The sequence below is a fragment of the Symphodus melops genome (assembly GCF_947650265.1).
Source record: "Symphodus melops genome assembly, chromosome: 22".
In the NCBI taxonomy this organism is placed as follows: domain Eukaryota; kingdom Metazoa; phylum Chordata; class Actinopteri; order Labriformes; family Labridae; genus Symphodus; species Symphodus melops.
Window position 1 is genome coordinate 169,442 of NC_136712.1, and position 19,210 is coordinate 188,651.

The window sequence follows — 19,210 nt, forward strand, 5'->3', positions numbered from 1 at the left end:
TCTCTCTGCTGCTCTGTGTCTCTTCAGCGTACCTGTATGGGAGTCTTTCGTAGTGAACGCCCTCGAGTGCAGCAAAGTGATATCGTGGTTTCAATTGATCAGCGAGGTTGGAAATAGCTCCGCTTCCACATGACTTGGTGTTCACTTCCTGTCTCGAAAGAAATAGAAAAAAAACCAAACTAACATGTGAGACATTCATCATGAGACGACTTTTAGAAAAAAACCTGTTACATTTTGTCTCTTGCAATCCAACAAAAGTTAGTCTGTCGAGTCTAAGGCTCAATCTCAAGTGTCTTATTTGCACCGAGTGTCCTCCGAGTTGTCTCCTCCACTTGCGTCTTAGCCCCGCCCACCAGAGATGCACGGAGGAAACGAAGCCGAGGAGAGAGGACCGAGGAAATCAGCTTTAAGACACATGAGACGTCGTTTCCTCGACAGCGTCACATGACGCCACATCAGCTGATCACGTTCAGCTGTCAATCAGCCGAACAGCTGTTTATGTCCACACACACACACACACACACACACACACACACACACAGTATTATTTCTAATCAAACACACACACACAGTATTATTTCTAATCAAACACACACACACTGTATTATTACTAATCAAACACACTGTATTATTTCTAATCAAACACACACACACTGTATTATTTCTAATCAAACACACACTGTATTATTACTAATCAAACACACACACTGTATTATTTCTAATCAAACACACACACTGTATTATTTCTAATCAAACACACACACTGTATTATTTCTAATCAAACACACACACTGTATTATTTCTAATCAAACACACACACTGTATTATTTCTAATCAAACACACACTGTATTATTACTAATCAAACACACACACTGTATTATTACTAATCAAACACACACACACTGTATTATTTCTAATCAAACACACACACTGTATTATTTCTAATCAAACACACACACACACACACACACACTGTATTATTTCTAATCAAACACACACACTGTATTATTTCTAATCAAACACACACACACTGTATTATTTCTAATCAAACACACACACACACACTGTATTATTTCTAATCAAACACACACACAAACACACACACACTGTATTATTTCTAATCAAACACACACACACTGTATTATTACTAATCAAACACACACACTGTATTATTTCTAATCAAACACACACACACTGTATTATTTCTAATCAAACACACACACTGTATTATTTCTAATCAAACACACACTGTATTATTTCTAATCAAACACACACACTGTATTATTTCTAATCAAACACACACACTGTATTATTTCTAATCAAACACACACTGTATTATTTCTAATCAAACACACACACTGTATTATTTCTAATCAAACACACACACACTGTATTATTTCTAATCAAACACACACTGTATTATTTCTAATCAAACACACACACTGTATTATTACTAATCAAACACACACACTGTATTATTACTAATCAAACACACACACTGTATTATTACTAATCAAACACACACACTGTATTATTTCTAATCAAACACACACACTGTATTATTTCTAATCAAACACACACACTGTATTATTACTAATCAAACACACACACTGTATTATTACTAATCAAACACACACACTGTATTATTTCTAATCAAACACACACACTGTATTATTTCTAATCAAACACACACACTGTATTATTACTAATCAAACACACACACACTGTATTATTACTAATCAAACACACACACTGTATTATTTCTAATCAAACACACACACTGTATTATTACTAATCAAACACACACACTGTATTATTTCTAATCAAACACACACACTGTATTATTTCTAATCAAACACACACACTGTATTATTACTAATCAAACACACACACTGTATTATTACTAATCAAACACACACACTGTATTATTACTAATCAAACACACACACTGTATTATTTCTAATCAAACACACACACTGTATTATTTCTAATCAAACACACACACTGTATTATTACTAATCAAACACACACACACTGTATTATTACTAATCAAACACACACACTGTATTATTTCTAATCAAACACACACACTGTATTATTACTAATCAAACACACACACTGTATTATTTCTAATCAAACACACACACTGTATTATTTCTAATCAAACACACACACTGTATTATTTCTAATCAAACACACACACTGTATTATTTCTAATCAAACACAGTTACAGTGTCTCTTGATAACAAACACCTGAAGAACAACCTGCAGTCTGTTTCAAACCTAAAGGACAGTTTCTACTGACTCAAAGATTTCATTTTGAATTGTCTATAATTATTGATTATTATTAATCAGTTTGGACTGAACCTAGCCTGTATTTAGACAACCAACTCTGTATTTTATAAACACAGATATTTATGTGTCAGGATACTGAAAATGATTGATTAGAATCTAAATGATGAAACTTTGTGAAGATCAATAAGTGAGAATATAAAACGGACTCCTCTTCATCAGACTGTCATCATCATCATCATCAGACATTCAAACAGTGTGAGGGATCAGACCTTCATCATCATCATCATCATCAGACATTCAAACAGTGTGAGGGATCAGACCTTCATCATCATCATCATCAGACATTCAAACAGTGTGAGGGATCAGACCTTCATCATCATCATCATCATCATCAGACATTCAAACAGTCTGAGGGATCAGACCTTCATCATCATCATCAGACATTCAAACAGTGTGAGGGATCAGACCTTCATCATCATCATCATCAGACATTCAAACAGTGTGAGGGATCAGACCTTCATCATCATCATCATCATCAGACATTCAAACAGTGTGAGGGATCAGACCTTCATCATCATCATCATCATTCAAACAGTGTGAGGGATCAGACCTTCATCATCATCATCATCATCAGACATTCAAACAGTGTGAGGGATCAGACCTTCATCATCATCATCATCATTCAAACAGTGTGAGGGATCAGACCTTCATCATCATCATCATCAGACATTCAAACAGTGTGAGGGATCAGACCTTCATCATCCTCATCAGACATTCAAACAGTGTGAGGGATGATGAAGATGAAGGATGTATTGATAGAAGTTGTAGAGCTTCATATTTGGTTGTTAATCTTCATGTCAGACTCTTTTTAATGGCAGCTCATCACAGAGCGACTCTTTACAAACTCACTGATGTTCATCATCTGTTTAAATGTCCCACGCTCCGTTTAGCCTCTTTTTAATCTCCCTCTTTTCTCCCCTATTAAACTGAAGTCTGATCCTGTGCAGCGTCCAATCACTGAGTGATATACGAGAAGGGGGCGTGTCTGTCAGTGAAAAGACTTCTGTGAAGTCGGCTCTCGTGTCTCCTCGGTCATCGCTCCTCGGATCAGCCTCCTCTCTCCTCGATCCTCTCTCCTCCGTTCACTATAAGAGCTTTGATCCTCAACATGGCGGCTTTGGAACTACTTCCTGTTCGGCCGAGGACCGAGGACCGAGGAGACTGCAAATAAGACACTTGGGATGTACCCTAAGTCATCCAAGGTTTCTCAAAATGGCCGCTCCACAGATACCGATAACACGCATCGTCAGGTCTGGTGAGCTGGGTGTAGCCTAACCCTAACCTCTCGTACTGTGGACTTGAGCTAGTGGTTACCGGTGTGTTTCCGTAGTGCCACACTCCTCTGGGCCACTGTGACGTCAGCAGGATGTCGACCCCCCTGAACTTGGAGTTGCTGGTCAGCGGGGCCACGAGGGCTGATAGGTCTTTGAGTGTGAAGCAGTGAGCTGGCGCCGGCTCCTGCAAAGCTTCCCGACCGCTAACGTAGGCGATCTGTAGCCCCGACACGCCTGTGAACACGCCTCGCCGACCTTGAACACAGAAGAGTTTACTTACTGGATGGTTCTCTCTCACGTCAGTCACTCCTGTGTTTCATGCTGCAGAGTCTCACCCAGGTACGTGATGTTTTCAGCCAGCTCGCAGCCGTCAGCTCCGGGGAACTTCTTCACTGTGTCGTGGCTGGCTGATCCCAGGATGTAGGTGTGGATGGGAGCTGAAAGGAGAGAAAGACTCGAGGTTCAGACTAAAGAAGCAGAACCAAAGGCCCCCAGAACTAAAAGGTTCAGGGACTTCTCTTCAGGAACTGAAACTGTATTTAAAAAGTAATGCTGTGAACTTCTATCTCTGTTGCCGTGGTTACAATCAGAAGTTATTGTTTGTTGTCACATGGTGGCAACAGGCGTAATTTTACCTTTCTTGGCTCCACTTCTGTACTGCTCCCACTCAGCTTCAGCTTCTGCTGTGGTCCCGAAGAACTCTCCAACACACAACAACAGCTGCAGCAGGAGACACACACACACACACACACACACACACACACACACACACACACTGTTTCCACAGTTCTTGTTAACCCTCATACAGACTGCACGGTCTGACTCACATCAAATGGTCCGCTCTTCTTCTGGATGTTCTGGACTCGATTAAACAGAACCGTCAGTCGACCTCCAACGTCCCCACATGATAACCTGCACACACACACACAGACAGACAGACAGACAGACAGACAGACAGACAGACAGACAGACAGACAGACAGACAGACAGACAGACAGACAGACAGACAGACAGAGACACACACACACACACACACACACACACACACACACACACACACACACACACACACACACACACACACACACACACACACACACACACAAACATTAGTATAGTGTATTTAGCGGGAACCTCTCTGGAAGTCATTAATTATTATTACTTTGATTGGATGTAACTTACACTCTCACTGCTCTCTGCTCCATGTCTGGCTGCAGGATGATCGATCCGTCACTGAAAAGGGTCCGTCACTGAAAAGGGTCCGTGTCTGAAAGGGGTCCGTCTCTGAAAGGGGTCCGGTCGGAACAGTTCCGTCTCCACGAAGAAAGAATTTCAAATGTGAATTTCTAAATATTAAAAAATGTTCAGATTATTTAGGAAAAGAAAGAGAAATAAAAAAGCTGGTCTTCTGCCCGGGGGATTTTTAGAGACACTCTGGTTGCCAGATTGGATTTTTCTAAAAACGATACGTTTTCGTCACCTGACAACTAAAGAAAAGATATTAAGATAAACTTACTTTATTGTTGGCAAAAGACACACTATTTATCAATAGAAACGGCAGGTGTTACGGTTAAAAGAGTGACTGTGTTAACTGGTGACAAAAGCCTTTGTGTTTAACTTTCATTAAAACATATCTCATAAATAATTATGAGAATACTGAAAATGATCAAAGAGACATTTTCAGGACAGTCTCATTCATCAGTTAACACGGTCACTCTTTTAACCGTAACACCGGGATCTGATAAAAACCATAGACTGATAAATACCAGTAACTTCCCAGTATCGTACCAGAGGGGAACGTTTCTTTCCCGCCTGGTGGGCGGTTCCTTAAGAGTGTGACGTCACGTGTAAACACTGAATACGTAGGATTCGCAGGTTTACTGAAGAACTGGCAACCCGGCGAGCCTGCATCCGGGCATTTTACCTCCATCCTGGCACTTTACCTTCATCCTGGTCCCTAAAGTCCCCGGACCACAAACAGGAAGTAAGTAACTGAATCAAAAGTAAAATTGAGTTTGTGTTCGTCAGTCTGAGCCGGAGGGATCAGAGCAAGGAGCGGAGAGGGTTCAAAACCCGGGAAAAGGCTCCGGGTCCTGGGGAGAGACCGGGCACTGAGTGTTGTTGGAGAAAGATGGCGCCGAGATTTCAATTTTACACTCTGATGCTAACAGTTAGCCTCCGAGCTAACGCGGAACATCATTAAATATAATAAAGTAATAATTATTAAATGATGAATCTCCTGCTGTGAGGTTATTAAAGCATGTCTGTGCTGTAGAGTTCATCTGAATAAAGATTATTAACGTTTATAATAAATTGAAGCCGTGTTTGTGGGACACTGCGCAGAACAACACTGCGCAGAACCCCGCCCACAGAAACAGCTGGCCTTCTGGGACTTGTTGTTTACAAAATATTTAATGACGTAATGTATTTTCTATATTGAGGTCAGAGGTGAAGGCTGACTGAAAACAACTTTTTGATTCACAGGTCACACACACACACACACACACACACACACACACACACACACACACACACACACACACACACACACACACGAAACAGACTTATCAGATCAGGAAACTTTAAAATTAAATTAGCTGAACTTTTATATTTTATTTTATAAATTGGTCATTCTCAGATTTCTGCTTTGGCAGTCAGACGGTTTGGTCAGAATTAGGCGCGAACAACATGAATGCACAGATCAACCTGTTGCTGTACTGTCTGAGCATCGTTTAAACCACGACCATCTCTTTATGACCACAGTGTACTGTCTTCTGATGGCTACTTCCTGCAGGATAACGCTCGCTGTACTTGGCTCGTTTGGGAGTCTTCTAATGGATCAGTGAGACGCTTCCAGCGCCGTGTTAAGTCCATGAAGGCGGTTCAGAAGTCAATGGGGGGTCCGACCCGGTGCTCACCAGGTGTACCCAATAAAGTGGTTGTGTTTATACCTTTGTCTTTCTCATCACTGCCGAGCGCTCTTCAGCTGTTGATCCGCTAACTCATTGTCACTACGTGAGACGCCGGGCCTGAAAGTGGGAGGGGCTTTTATTTTGAAGGTGTGTTTGTTCTGATCAGGATGAGTTCAGCAGCAGAGGACGAGGACGCTGCAGCGTTAGCAAACGTAGAGTCGGTCACGCTCAGCACAGACAGCGATGGAAGCATCATCCTGCACTGTCCTCCACAAGGTGGGTTCCTCTGCTCCTCAGACCTTATTATGGGATGTCGACGTCACCATTTTGGGTTGCAGTGATGCTTGATATGTTTAAAAAGAGACATTGATAAATGAGACATGAATTAATCTGCAGATTCAAGTGCAAATTCAATGACTGTTACATTACTCACTTCCTGTCTTTGTGTCCGTGTGCAGACGATGACTTGGAGCCGCTCCGGAAGAAACTCCGTCTCTCTGCAGACGAACAGGAAGACTCGGACACGCCTCAGTTCTCTGTGGTCACCTTACCGAGTAAGAGCAGCATTCACTTCAGATGTTCTTTAACACTCAGGATCCACTTTGGACCTGGACATCACATCATACAGTCAGTGAGTCACATGATTGTGTGACTGCCTCTTATTGGTTGAAGGTGACGTGGGAGTGGCCACACCACAGACGTTTTTTCATGATAAGGACGTCTGTGGTGGAAACGCTATCACTGCTCTCTGAAACTATACTTTTTAAATGTTAGTATTTTATACACTTTTACTAAACTTTTCTGCCAGTGTCAGAGAACGATGAAGGATTCGAGGTGACTATGACGGCTACAGCCGACGGGGAATTCTCGGAGGATGGCGTTGCTCAGATTCAGGTAGTCAGTCAAGTCTTCATTTATTTTCTACTCTTCCTCCACATAAAGATGTTTCCTAAATGAGGCGTGACGTTTATTCCTCCTCCCGGATGTTCATCCTTCAGTTAGAAACAAAAACGGAATGATTTAATCTGAAGACAGCAGCAGAGTTGTAAATGCTATGATGTTCTTATGCTTATTAATAGTCTTTTGGTTAGCTACAGCTTCAATACGAACAAACGTTTGTGCTCCAGATTCTGCAGGAGGACGACGACTCTCTCTCGCCCAATCAGAAGTCAGACGTGTCACCTGTCAGTCAGGCCTGGTTCACCACCAAAGAAGACAAAGACACACTGACCAACAAAGGTAGACACTGACAGACAAAGGTAGACACTGACAGACAAAGGTACACACTGAAAGACAAAGGTACACACTGACAGACAAAGGTAGACACTGACAGACAAAGGTACACACTGACAGACAAAGGTAGACACTGACAGACAAAGGTACACACTGACAAAGGTAGACACTGACAGACAAAGGTAGACACTGAAAGACAAAGGTACACACTGACAGACAAAGGTACACACTGACAGACAAAGGTACACACTGACCAACAAAGGTACACACTGACAGACAAAGGTACACACTGACAGACAAAGGTACACACTGACCAACAAAGGTACACACTGACCAACAAAGGTACACACTGACCAACAAAGGTACACACTGACAGACAAAGGTACACACTGACAGACAAAGGTACACACTGACAGACAAAGGTACACACTGACCGACAAAGGTACACACTGACAGACAAAGGTACACACTGACAGACAAAGGTACACACTGAAAGACAAAGGTACACACTGACAGACAAAGGTACACACTGACCAACAAAGGTACACACTGACCAACAAAGGTAGACACTGACAGACAAAGGTAGACACTGACAGACAAAGGTACACACTGACAGACAAAGGTAGACACTGACAGACAAAGGTAGACACTGACCAACAAAGGTACACACTGAAAGACAAAGGTGGACACTGACCAACAAAGGTACACACTGACAGACAAAGGTACACACTGACAGACAAAGGTACACACTGACAGACAAAGGTACACACTGAAAGACAAAGGTAGACACTGACCAACAAAGGTACACACTGAAAGACAAAGGTGGACACTGACCAACAAAGGTACACACTGACAGACAAAGGTACACACTGACCAACAAAGGTACACACTGACAGACAAAGGTACACACTGACAGACAAAGGTACACACTGACAGACAAAGGTACACACTGAAAGACAAAGGTGGACACTGACCAACAAAGGTAGACACTGACAGACAAAGGTAGACACTGACAGACAAAGGTAGACACTGACAGACAAAGGTAGACACTGACCAACAAAGGTAGACACTGACAGACAAAGGTACACACTGAAAGACAAAGGTAGACACTGACCAACAAAGGTAGACACTGACCGACAAAGGTAGACACTGACAGACAAAGGTAGACACTGACAGACAAAGGTAGACACTGACCAACAAAGGTACACACTGACCGACAAAGGTAGACACTGACCAACAAAGGTACACACTGACCGACAAAGGTGGACACTGACCAACAAAGGTACACACTGACCAACAAAGGTACACACTGACAGACAAAGGTGGACACTGACAGACAAAGGTACACACTGACAGACAAAGGTAGACACTGACAGACAAAGGTAGACACTGACCAACAAAGGTAGACACTGACAGACAAAGGTACACACTGACCGACAAAGGTACACACTGACCGACAAAGGTAGACACTGACAGACAAAGGTAGACACTGACAGACAAAGGTACACACTGACAGACAAAGGTAGACACTGACAAAGGTACACACTGACAAAGGTACACACTGACAGACAAAGGTACACACTGACAGACAAAGGTAGACACTGACAGACAAAGGTAGACACTGACAGACAAAGGTACACACTGACAGACAAAGGTACACACTGACAGACAAAGGTAGACACTGACAGACAAAGGTAGACACTGACAGACAAAGGTACACACTGACAGACAAAGGTAGACACTGACCAACAAAGGTAGACACTGACAGACAAAGGTAGACACTGACAGACAAAGGTACACACTGACAGACAAAGGTACACACTGACCAACAAAGGTAGACACTGACCAACAAAGGTAGACACTGACAGACAAAGGTAGACACTGACAGACAAAGGTGGGCAAAAAGGGTTATAACATGATTTTACTTGTTTTAAGCTGTTGCAGTGATGCAGAATTTAAATCTGTGTGTTGAGGTCATAAGTGGAAGCAGGGAATGTGGTCCAAAGAGGAGATCGACATCCTGATGAGCAACATAGAAAAATATGTGAAAGTACGTCACTGTTTTTTTGTCTATATCGTACCTGAAACATCATGTTTGGTTCTGTAGAAGATCTTTACACCTCTTTGTTTTGTGTTTCAGGGCAGAGGCATCGACGACCCTGCAGAGATTATTTTTGAAATGTCCAAAGAGGAGAGGAAAGACTTTTACCGCTCCGTGGCTTTGGGTTTAAACAGGCCGCTGTTCGCCGTCTACAGACGAGTTTTACGAATGTACGACAACAGAAACCATGTTGGAAAGTAAGTTGACAAGAAAAAGGTTGTGACAAACATCTAAACCTAAGTTTTTAAACTTATTGGGGTTTTTGTTCCATAGATACACTCCTATTGAGATCGAGAAGCTCAAAGCGTAAGACAAACACCTCTCTGCTACTCTTTCAGCATTTTAAATCATGATCATCACCCTGATATATCCTTCATATCTGAGGCAGGTTGAGGGACAAACACGGGAATGACTGGGCAACTATCGGCGCCGCTCTAGGCCGCAGCGCCTCTTCTGTCAAAGACCGCTGCCGACTAATGAAGGACACATGTAACACAGGTACAGAACATAATTTCAAGCAACAGATGGTATGACATTAGTTTAATTTCTTACTTTTGATCTCCTTTCAAGGCGCGCATCGGACAGAATTAAAGATACAGATGTCACCAAAACTTTGATAGTGGATTGATTTGAGGCGAGGAACCTCCAAGAGAAGACTTGTTTGTATCTGCTGTCTTTTCAAAATCAGGTAAATGGAGCGAGGAGGAGGAGAGACGTCTGGCCGAGGTTGTGTATGAGATGGCGGGCGTAACACCAGGGTCAGCCGTCACAGGAGGCGTTTCCTGGGCGACAGTGGCCGATCAGGTCAGCACGCGCTCAGAGAAACAGTGTCGGTCCAAATGGTTGAACTACCTTAACTGGAAACACAGCGGAGGGACGGAGTGGATGAAAGAGGACGACCTCAACCTCATACGTAGGTAAGGGCGACCACAGGCAACCTCAGCCTTGCTCTAGGGTACGAGGGACCTCAGCCTCGCTCTAGGGTACGAGGGACCTCAGCCTAGTTCATGGGTACGAGGGACCTCAGCCTCGCTCTAGGGTACGAGGGACCTCAGCCTCGCTCTAGGGTACGAGGGACCTCAGCCTAGTTCATGGGTACGAGGGACCTCAGCCTAGTTCATGGGTACGAGGGACCTCAGCCTCGTTCTAAGGTACGAGGGACCTCAGCCTCGTTCTTGGGTACGAGGGACCTCAGCCTCGTTCTAAGGTACGAGGGACCTCAGCCTCGTTCTAAGGTACGAGGGACCTCAGCCTCGTTCTAAGGTACGAGGGACCTCAGCCTCGTTCTCGGGTACGAGGGACCTCAGCCTCATTCTAAGGTACGAGGGACCTCAGCCTCGTTCATGGGTACGAGGGACCTCAGCCTCGTTCTAAGGTACGAGGGACCTCAGCCTCGTTCTCGGGTACGAGGGACCTCAGCCTCGTTCTAAGGTACGAGGGACCTCAGCCTCGTTCTAAGGTACGAGGGACCTCAGCCTCGTTCATGGGTACGAGGGACCTCAGCCTCGTTCTTGGGTACGAGGGACCTCAGCCTCGTTCTCGGGTACGAGGGACCTCAGCCTTGTTCTAAGGTACGAGGGACCTCAGCCTCGTTCTAAGGTACGAGGGACCTCAGCCTCGTTCATGGGTACGAGGGACCTCAGCCTCGTTCATGGGTACGAGGGACCTCAGCCTCGTTCATGGGTACGAGGGACCTCAGCCTCGTTCATGGGTACGAGGGACCTCAGCCTCGTTCTAAGGTACGAGGGACCTCAGCCTCGTTCATGGGTACGAGGGACCTCAGCCTCGTTCATGGGTACGAGGGACCTCAGCCTCGCTGTTTATGGGCATGTTTGTGTAAATGTGTTAAAAACAAAATAACCTTTTCAGGATCGCAGAGCTGGAGGCGGAGGACGAGAGTGAAATAAAGTGGGAGGACCTCGCAGGCGGGTGGAGCAGCGTCCGATCACCTCAGTGGCTGCGCTCAAAGTGGTGGAGCATCAAGAGACAAGTAGCCAATCACAAGGAGATCCCTTTTAGCGGTAAACACTGTTGCACCTGTTAAAGTTGGTGACACTTTCTGGTCCACGCAATCTCATTGGCTGTTGCAGGTATTCTATGGCGTCATATTTGTGAGATTGTTTAGTGAGGTTGACATATTTTATATAAAAGTTACAGAAAATCAACCAATTGGAGCTCTAATTGAAGAAGGAGGATTTTGTGGCACATTTGTAAGAGCATGCGATGTTGAGTGCACACGACCTGAGCGAGGGGCGGCTCTTCTTTTAAAACTGATTTCATCAACAAAGTTTGTTCAAAATAAGATTTCAAGCTAAATGAACGTTTTTGTGTTTAAATGTGGTTGACCACTCAGGAAGGAGGCAAATATACGGCCCATCAGTCAGAGGCAGCACGGCTGTTCAGGATTATAGATCACAGTGACGCCACGCTCCATTATTCCGACAAATAGTGGTCGAGTGCGTCGGCGTCGTCTCGCTTGCTCGGCGCCACAGATGATGATCCCTGAATGTGAACTGTGTGTCCTCAGTCCTCCTGAAGGGACTCCAGGAGCTTATGGCGTCCTCACAGACCGCACCCGGACCAGGAAGTTCCTCCTCCCTTCAGATCAGACTCACCCGTTTGGAAGAGAGCGGGGGCAGCAGCCCCGCCCCCAACTCTGTGACGGCGCTGCAGATCCCCGTGCAGATCCCACTGCAGATCACGCACCTGGGTAAGGATGGACATAGTGACGTCTTTATCAGAACCAGTCGATTTCTGACTCTGTGTGCGTTTGTGTGTTTCTCTGGCAGCCTCCGACTCGTCTGCAGCGGCGAGCGATGGTGAAACGATCACCCTGAACGCGGGCGCTCTGCAGACCTTTGAGATTCTTCCTGTAAGAACGCCACAGACGGTCAAACGGGATGAAACATGAAATCTAAACGTCATACTGAGCTTCAGACATGAGGCGACTTCCTGACACCTCTTCTTGTTTTCTTCTTCGTTGGTTTTCAGTCATTCCACCTGCAGCCCACTGGCACTCCGGGCACCTACTACCTTCAGACCACGTCCAATCAGGGCCTGCCGCTCAGCCTGTCCACTGGTCATGGCCTTCCTCTCAGTTTAGCCAATAACGGCACGGTTACCCTGACGACAGGCTCCTCCCCCTCATCCCACGAGCACATCATCCTTCACAGTTTATCGGTCAGTCGTACGCACGCATGTCGTTTGTTTGACGCGACTGTCACACAAGGTAACGTTTTGTTTACACTTTCAGACTGACGGTATTTGCTCCGGAGACGGCGTCATCATCCAGACCGTCACTTCTGACCCCGCCTCCTCAGACACTCTCAGCCAATCACAGTTGGTTGTAGAGACAGAGGGGCGGAGTCAGGACAACCAGCTGGATGCAACAAGCCTCCTGGAGGGATCAGAGAGCGTTGTCACGGAAACACAGCAGCCAATGACGGATGGCTTCACGGACAAGGTAAAAAAACAAACAAAACTATTTTAAAGTAAACAACAGTCTGTAACAGTGTGTGTGTGTGTGTGTGTGTGTGTGTGTGTGTGTGTGTGTGTGTGTGTGTGTGTGTGTGTGTGTGTGTGTGTGTGTGTGTGTGTGTGTGTGTGTGTGTGTGTGTGTGTGTGTGTGTGTGTGTGTGTGTCAGGAGCCGAGTTCACCGTCAGTTGACGCCCCAGTGGTGCATTCTGGGATAACGTCTGGCAGCACTGTGTTGATTGTTTCGCCTCCAAACATCAGCAGCACTCTGACAGGTGACCTTTGACCTTTACATATAAATATATACATAGAAAGATTTCATTGGTTTGTTTCTGAGTGAACATCCGAGTAAACCAAAACATCTTCTGACCTTCATGTGTGTCCTCAGATCCCATCTTGGAGAACCAGGAAGGCTCCGACTGAGCTCAACCACACAACGAGGCCACGCCCTGCACGTTTTCTTCTTCTGTGGTGGAGACATTTCTGCTGCACATATTTAAAAAACAGACTGAAATAGAAGTTTGAATCAGTTCAAGCTCCACACTGAATCCTGGAGGAAATGTGAAAGAAGCATCCTGCAGCTCAGACGTGAACGCAGCATCCTGCAGCATCCTGCAGCTCAGACGTGAACGCAGCGTCCTGCAGCTCAGACGTGAACGCAGCGTCCTGCAGCATCCTGCAGCTCAGACGTGAACGCAGCATCCTGCAGCTCAGACGTGAACGCAGCATCCTGCAGCATCCTGCAGCTCAGACGTGAACGCAGCATCCTGCAGCTCAGACGTGAACGCAGCATCCTGCAGCATCCTGCAGCTCAGACGTGAACGCAGCATCCTGCAGCTCAGACGTGAACGCAGCATCCTGCAGCATCCTGCAGCTCAGACGTGAACGCAGCATCCTGCAGCTCAGACGTGAACGCAGCATCCTGCAGCTCAGACGTGAACGCAGCATCCTGCAGCTCAGACGTGAACGCAGCATCCTGCAGCTCAGACGTGAACGCAGCATCCTGCAGCTCAGACGTGAACGCAGCATCCTGCAGCATCCTGCAGCTCAAACATGAACGCAGCATCCTGCAGCTCAGACATGAACGCAGCATCCTGCAGCTCAGACATGAGCGCAGCATCCTGCAGCTCAGACATGAACGCAGCATCCTGCAGCTCAAACATGAACGCAGCATCCTGCAGCATCCTGCAGCTCAAACATGAGCGCAGCATCCTGCAGCTCAAACATGAACGCAGCATCCTGCAGCATCCTGCAGCTCAAACATGAGCGCAGCATCCTGCAGCTCAGACATGAACGCAGCGTCCTGCAGACACTATTCACGCCACAGGAAGTAAGAAAGTTGCATCCCTGTGGTACCAAAGAGACGTCTGTGAGCGGATCGTCATCCCTTTAAGATAATAAAAGCCAACATGTCTAAACTTTGCATCATATGATTATTAAATAAATATTCTAGTTTCATGAAGAGCGTCTTCTGTTTGTAGTCCGAATACAGTAAAACATCCTACAGATTCTAAAGTCACAGGTCAGTCTGTGTGCAGTTCTTTCTAAAGAACACAAGGGGGCAGTGTTGTTTCATGTAAATGTGCTGAGAGACAGATCAAGAGTTTTGTTTCTTCTACCAGCTAAAGCTTCTCAGTTTGATGTACAGCTTCAATTTGTGTTTACAAAGATATTTAAATATACTTTTCTTTTTTGATGTCGTGGATAATTTCTCTCGGGGTAACGACGCTTGTATTGCTAAGGTAACAAGTACATTTGGTAAAACCAGTGCTGTTTCAGTTTCCTGATTGATTTGAAACACGTCAGCATTTCAGTTTAAAAAAAGCCTTCACTAAGCAACATAAGATTTAGATGTATTTATTGTTTTAATGAGCTCACAGTGGCAGGATGGAGGTGTCTAAATGTTTCAGGAATAAAAATGAAGTCGTCTGCAAAGAAAGCTGTTCTGTGTAATAAATTTGAATGAGTTATATTTGTACGTTCTCGCTGCTGTCATCTTTTTTCCAGAGCTAAAACAAAGAAGTGGTGACAGAGGTGATGCTTGAGGACTTCCTCTGTTAAAGGGCTTAGACACTACCTCATTGGTTAGCACCTCAGCCAAGGCATTTACGTTTATTAAAAGTGTCTCCAAATGGACCCATGGCCTTCTCTCCTTCATGGTGATGATACGGAGGAACCCTCGTCTACCTCTAAGACTCAGCTCAGGACTTTATCTGTATTTATTAGACTTAGGGTTAGGATTAGTTTTATCTTTATCTCTATATCTATCTGAAGGTAAATGTGTAGAATAGAGAGGTTCATTAATTAACGATGAAACGAGATATAGACTTCACCCCGAACAAGTTGGACGTCAGTTATAAGGGATGGGCACATCGGGGTCTCTCATCATATTGTACTTTCTTTGACCGGGGCAGAATGAATGATTTTCAGACACTTAAAGGATTACATGGATTAAAAAATACTGATTTTTTAAAAGTAGAGCTGCTTTTGAAAATGACCTACTGAAAATCTTTATTAGTGCATATAAGAATGACTCAGGGCTTAAAGTGATATGAAGACTTTACAAGGGCTCCAGGGTATCAAAACAGCAGACAGCACATCAAACAGAAAAGGAGAGTAATAAGTGCATCCCAGGGGAAGAATGGACTCAATACTGTGAAGCTCAATGGAGAATCTCAAGCTCACTTCTCTGGAGGACTTTTGACTGAAGACTCTTTGTAGATATTTTATTACACCTGTTCAATCATCTCATTATTCAGGAAGCTCCAGCTGCTGGAGGAAATGTGGCTCTCAGGATGCTAATCACTATCACATGTTTTGGGACTGTCCAAAGGTTCACTCTTTTTGGCTCAAGGTTCATTTCAAATTATATTTGGGACAAAAATAACTTTCAATTGGGACGAGCTTTTTTTTTACTCCTATCTTCAACGAACACAAACATTACAACTAAGAAAGTGTTTGGATACTGAGAGCAGCAGTCACAAGGAAATAAACCAAATACCCCGTCTGTTAAGGAATGACATTATATATGAAATATATTTAATGGGGAGAATGACTTTCTCTTTGAGGCTCCAGGACTGTAAATTTGAGGAAATTTGGAAGACATGGAAAATGTATATTTCCCTGAGATGCCCGGCCTACGTTTGAAGGAAAACTATTAACCTGCTTTTATTCCTTCTTCCCTTTTCTGTAATTTTATATAACACCCCGTGTGCTGTTCTGATTAATGTTGTAATACGATGTATACTGAAAAAAATATATATAATGGATCAGACTGTAAAAGAATGTAACCCGTAATGATCCTAAATAAAGAATTTAAAAAAAGAAAAGAAACAAGTCCTTGTAAAACGAGATCTGATTGGTTCAATGGAAATATAAAGCTAAGTATCATCTGAGTAAAAGTGTTATAAATCTTCCACAATCACTCTTTAAAATGTTGGGACAGAAACACGGCAGACAGATCAGTGACGGAACATTTAGAAGCTTTATTATCATCATTAATACATTTCATATGTCGTCACTACGGCTAATATCTACTGAGATTAGCATGAGTGTAGCTAGCCCTTCAGGCTACATGTTGGACACAGTTCAGGTCCAGGAGGGCGGACCCCTCCGTGGACACAGTTCAGGTCCAGGAGGGCGGACCCCTCTGTGGACACAGTTCAGGTCCAGGAGGGCGGACCCCTCTGTGGACACAGTTCAGGTCCAGGAGGTTGACCCCTCTGTGGACACAGTTCAGGTCCAGGACCCCTCCGTGGACACAGTTCAGGTCCAGGAGGGCGGACCCCTCCGTGGACACAGTTCAGGTCCAGGAGGGCTGACCCCTCCGTGGACACAGTTCAGGTCCAGGAGGTTGACCCCTCCGTGGACACAGTTCAGGTCCAGGAGGGCGGACCCCTCTGTGGACACAGTTCAGGTCCAGGAGGGCTGACCCCTCCGTGGACACAGTTCAGGTCCAGGAGGTTGACCCCTCCGTGGACACAGTTCAGGTCCAGGAGGTTGACCCCTCTGTGGACACAGTTCAGGTCCAGGAGGTTGACCCCTCTGTGGACACAGTTCAGGTCCAGGAGGTTGACCCCTCTGTGGACACAGTTCAGGTCCAGGAGGGCGGACCCCTCCGTGGACACAGTTCAGGTCCAGGAGGGCTGACCCCTCCGTGGACACAGTTCAGGTCCAGGAGGGCTGACCCCTCCGTGGACACAGTTCAGGTCCAGGAGGCTGACCCCTCCGTAGACACAGTTCAGGTCCAGGACCCCTCCATGAATACAACATGGCACCGCGTTGAGTATCAAACAGTAGAAAAGTAGAAAAACCTGAAACTGTTTTGGCAAAGAGAAAGTTTCATGAGGAAAAACTTGACGAAGGCCGCTGAGTGACGGCGTGAACTGGAACCATCACATGTGGATGCTCGTCTGTCTAAATATAAATATACGCTTTATAAAGAGACACTGTGTCCAGGAGGAAGTTACAGGCTGATTCCCAGTCAGCAGGCGGACCTGGAGTTCATGGACACCAGTTTGGACCAACATGTTTGAAAGGTTTCAGTTGAATCAAAGTCGTTTACGAGACAATCAGAAAGGCTCCCGCACTCCGTCTCGCTTTATTTAACCTTTAACTATTTGGTTTCTGGGGGCGCAGCGTCCCCATGTATTGAGGCGTCCCCATGTATTGGGGCGTCCCCATGTATTGGGGCGTCCCCATGTATTGAGGCGTCCCCATGTATTGGGGCGTCCCCATGTATTGAGGCGTCCCCATGTATTGGGGCGTCCCCATGTATTGGGGCGTCCCCATGTATTGGGGCGTCCCCATGTATTGAGGCGTCCCCATGTATTGGGGCGTCCCCATGTATTGAGGCGTCCCCATGTATTGGGGCGTCCCCATGTATTGGGGCGTCCCCATGTATTGGGGCGTCCCCATGTATTGAGGCGTCCCCATGTATTGGGGCGTCCCCATGTATTGGGGCGTCCCCATGTATTGAGGCGTCCCCATGTATTGGGGCGTCCCCATGTATTGAGGCGTCCCCATGTATTGAGGCGTCCCCATGTATTGAGGCGTCCCCATGCATTGAGGCGTCCCGTGACTCCCCACATGTCTCTCTCTGATTTCTGCCTCTGTCCACTTTCCTCGATAATAAAGACAAAAAAATAAATAATAAAATAAGAAATAAATAAAAAAACTATTTGGTTTCACCAACTGTCATCATGTAACCACGACAACGAATGATTAAAAGAACATGTCAGCATAGAGGGTGCAGGGTCCTTTTAGTTTGTATAATGGTGTTGAATGGGAGGATTTCACACCCTCAACACCAGCAGAAGAATGAACGCCTGTATCAACACGCCTGATGACTTCAGAGTCGTAAATCGAACGCACCTCAGAGGCTTCAGGTGATGAATGTTCGGCGTCACCAGGACCGCCAAATTTCACAGCTGATGTTGTAACAACAGTTGTTGTAATATCTGTGACTAAATACAAGTAAAAACATCCGTCCTCCTACAAACACATCTCTGCAGTCTCTGAGCTGCAGAGACTCAGACCCTGACCCAGATCCTGACCCTGACCCAGATCCTGACCCTGACCCAGATCCTGACCCAGACCATTGTAGAAAAGTTGAGTTCTTATGATTGTGTGACGGCCAATAACACAGAACCGAGCAGATGACTGACATTTCTCAGAGCAAATTAAATTCTCTAAACGTGGATTTTTTGCCTCTGAGAAGATTTCTTAATGCACACACAGCACGAGGGCTTTTCAGCATTAAAAGTATTAATCAGATATTAATATATTATTATCTCATATTTATACAGAGAGAAGCTCTGACTCATAATATATTTAAAACAGACAAACACCCCCATAAAG

At 45.1% G+C, this 19,210-nt stretch overlaps 2 protein-coding genes across 10 annotated transcripts in view; one reads left to right on the plus strand and one right to left on the minus strand.

Annotated features, from left to right (window-relative positions):
* The window catches only part of cwf19l1 (CWF19 like cell cycle control factor 1), a 12,216-nt gene extending 7,016 nt beyond the window's left edge, over positions 1–5,200 (minus strand). For all 5 annotated transcript variants that reach the window (XM_079335071.1, XM_079335070.1, XM_079335068.1 and 2 more), the window contains exons 1-6: positions 4,813–5,200; positions 4,458–4,542; positions 4,266–4,350; positions 3,966–4,067; positions 3,671–3,885; positions 33–148 (exon numbers count right to left, since the gene is read on the minus strand). In XM_079335071.1, the coding sequence (XP_079191197.1) occupies positions 33–148; positions 3,671–3,885; positions 3,966–4,067; positions 4,266–4,350; positions 4,458–4,542; positions 4,813–4,835 (626 nt within the window). In that variant the 5' untranslated portion in view covers positions 4,836–5,200. The remainder of the gene's footprint in view (positions 1–32; positions 149–3,670; positions 3,886–3,965; positions 4,068–4,265; positions 4,351–4,457; positions 4,543–4,812) is intronic.
* A 230-nt stretch (positions 5,201–5,430) lies between these two features.
* dmtf1 (cyclin D binding myb-like transcription factor 1) lies at positions 5,431–14,134 on the plus strand. Of its 5 annotated transcripts, none has more exons than XM_079335063.1 (17): positions 5,431–5,614; positions 6,394–6,818; positions 7,001–7,096; positions 7,351–7,436; positions 7,670–7,781; positions 9,749–9,825; positions 9,916–10,073; positions 10,150–10,182; positions 10,265–10,374; positions 10,565–10,793; positions 11,746–11,897; positions 12,404–12,586; positions 12,666–12,748; positions 12,868–13,056; positions 13,130–13,339; positions 13,521–13,626; positions 13,740–14,130. In XM_079335063.1, the coding sequence occupies exons 2-17, from the start codon at positions 6,710–6,712 to the stop codon at positions 13,772–13,774; spliced, it is 1,968 nt and encodes a 655-aa protein (XP_079191189.1). In that variant the 5' UTR covers positions 5,431–5,614; positions 6,394–6,709; the 3' UTR covers positions 13,775–14,130. The 5 variants fall into 5 exon arrangements, with proteins under 5 accessions (XP_079191189.1, XP_079191190.1, XP_079191188.1 ...); XM_079335064.1 differs by having other exon boundaries at positions 6,425–6,818; XM_079335062.1 differs by having other exon boundaries at positions 6,709–6,818; positions 13,740–14,129.
* Positions 14,135–19,210: the final 5,076 nt, after the last annotated feature.

Coding starts and splice junctions, on each gene's coding strand:
- dmtf1 (XM_079335063.1), top strand. CDS start 6,710: ATGAGTTCAGCAGCAGAGGACGAGGACGCTGCAGCGTTAGCAAACGTA. Junction 7,097..7,350: donor CTCTGTGGTCACCTTACCGA/GTAAGAGCAGCA, acceptor CTTTTCTGCCAG/TGTCAGAGAACGATGAAGGA. Junction 7,782..9,748: donor AGACACACTGACCAACAAAG/GTAGACACTGAC, acceptor CTGTGTGTTGAG/GTCATAAGTGGAAGCAGGGA.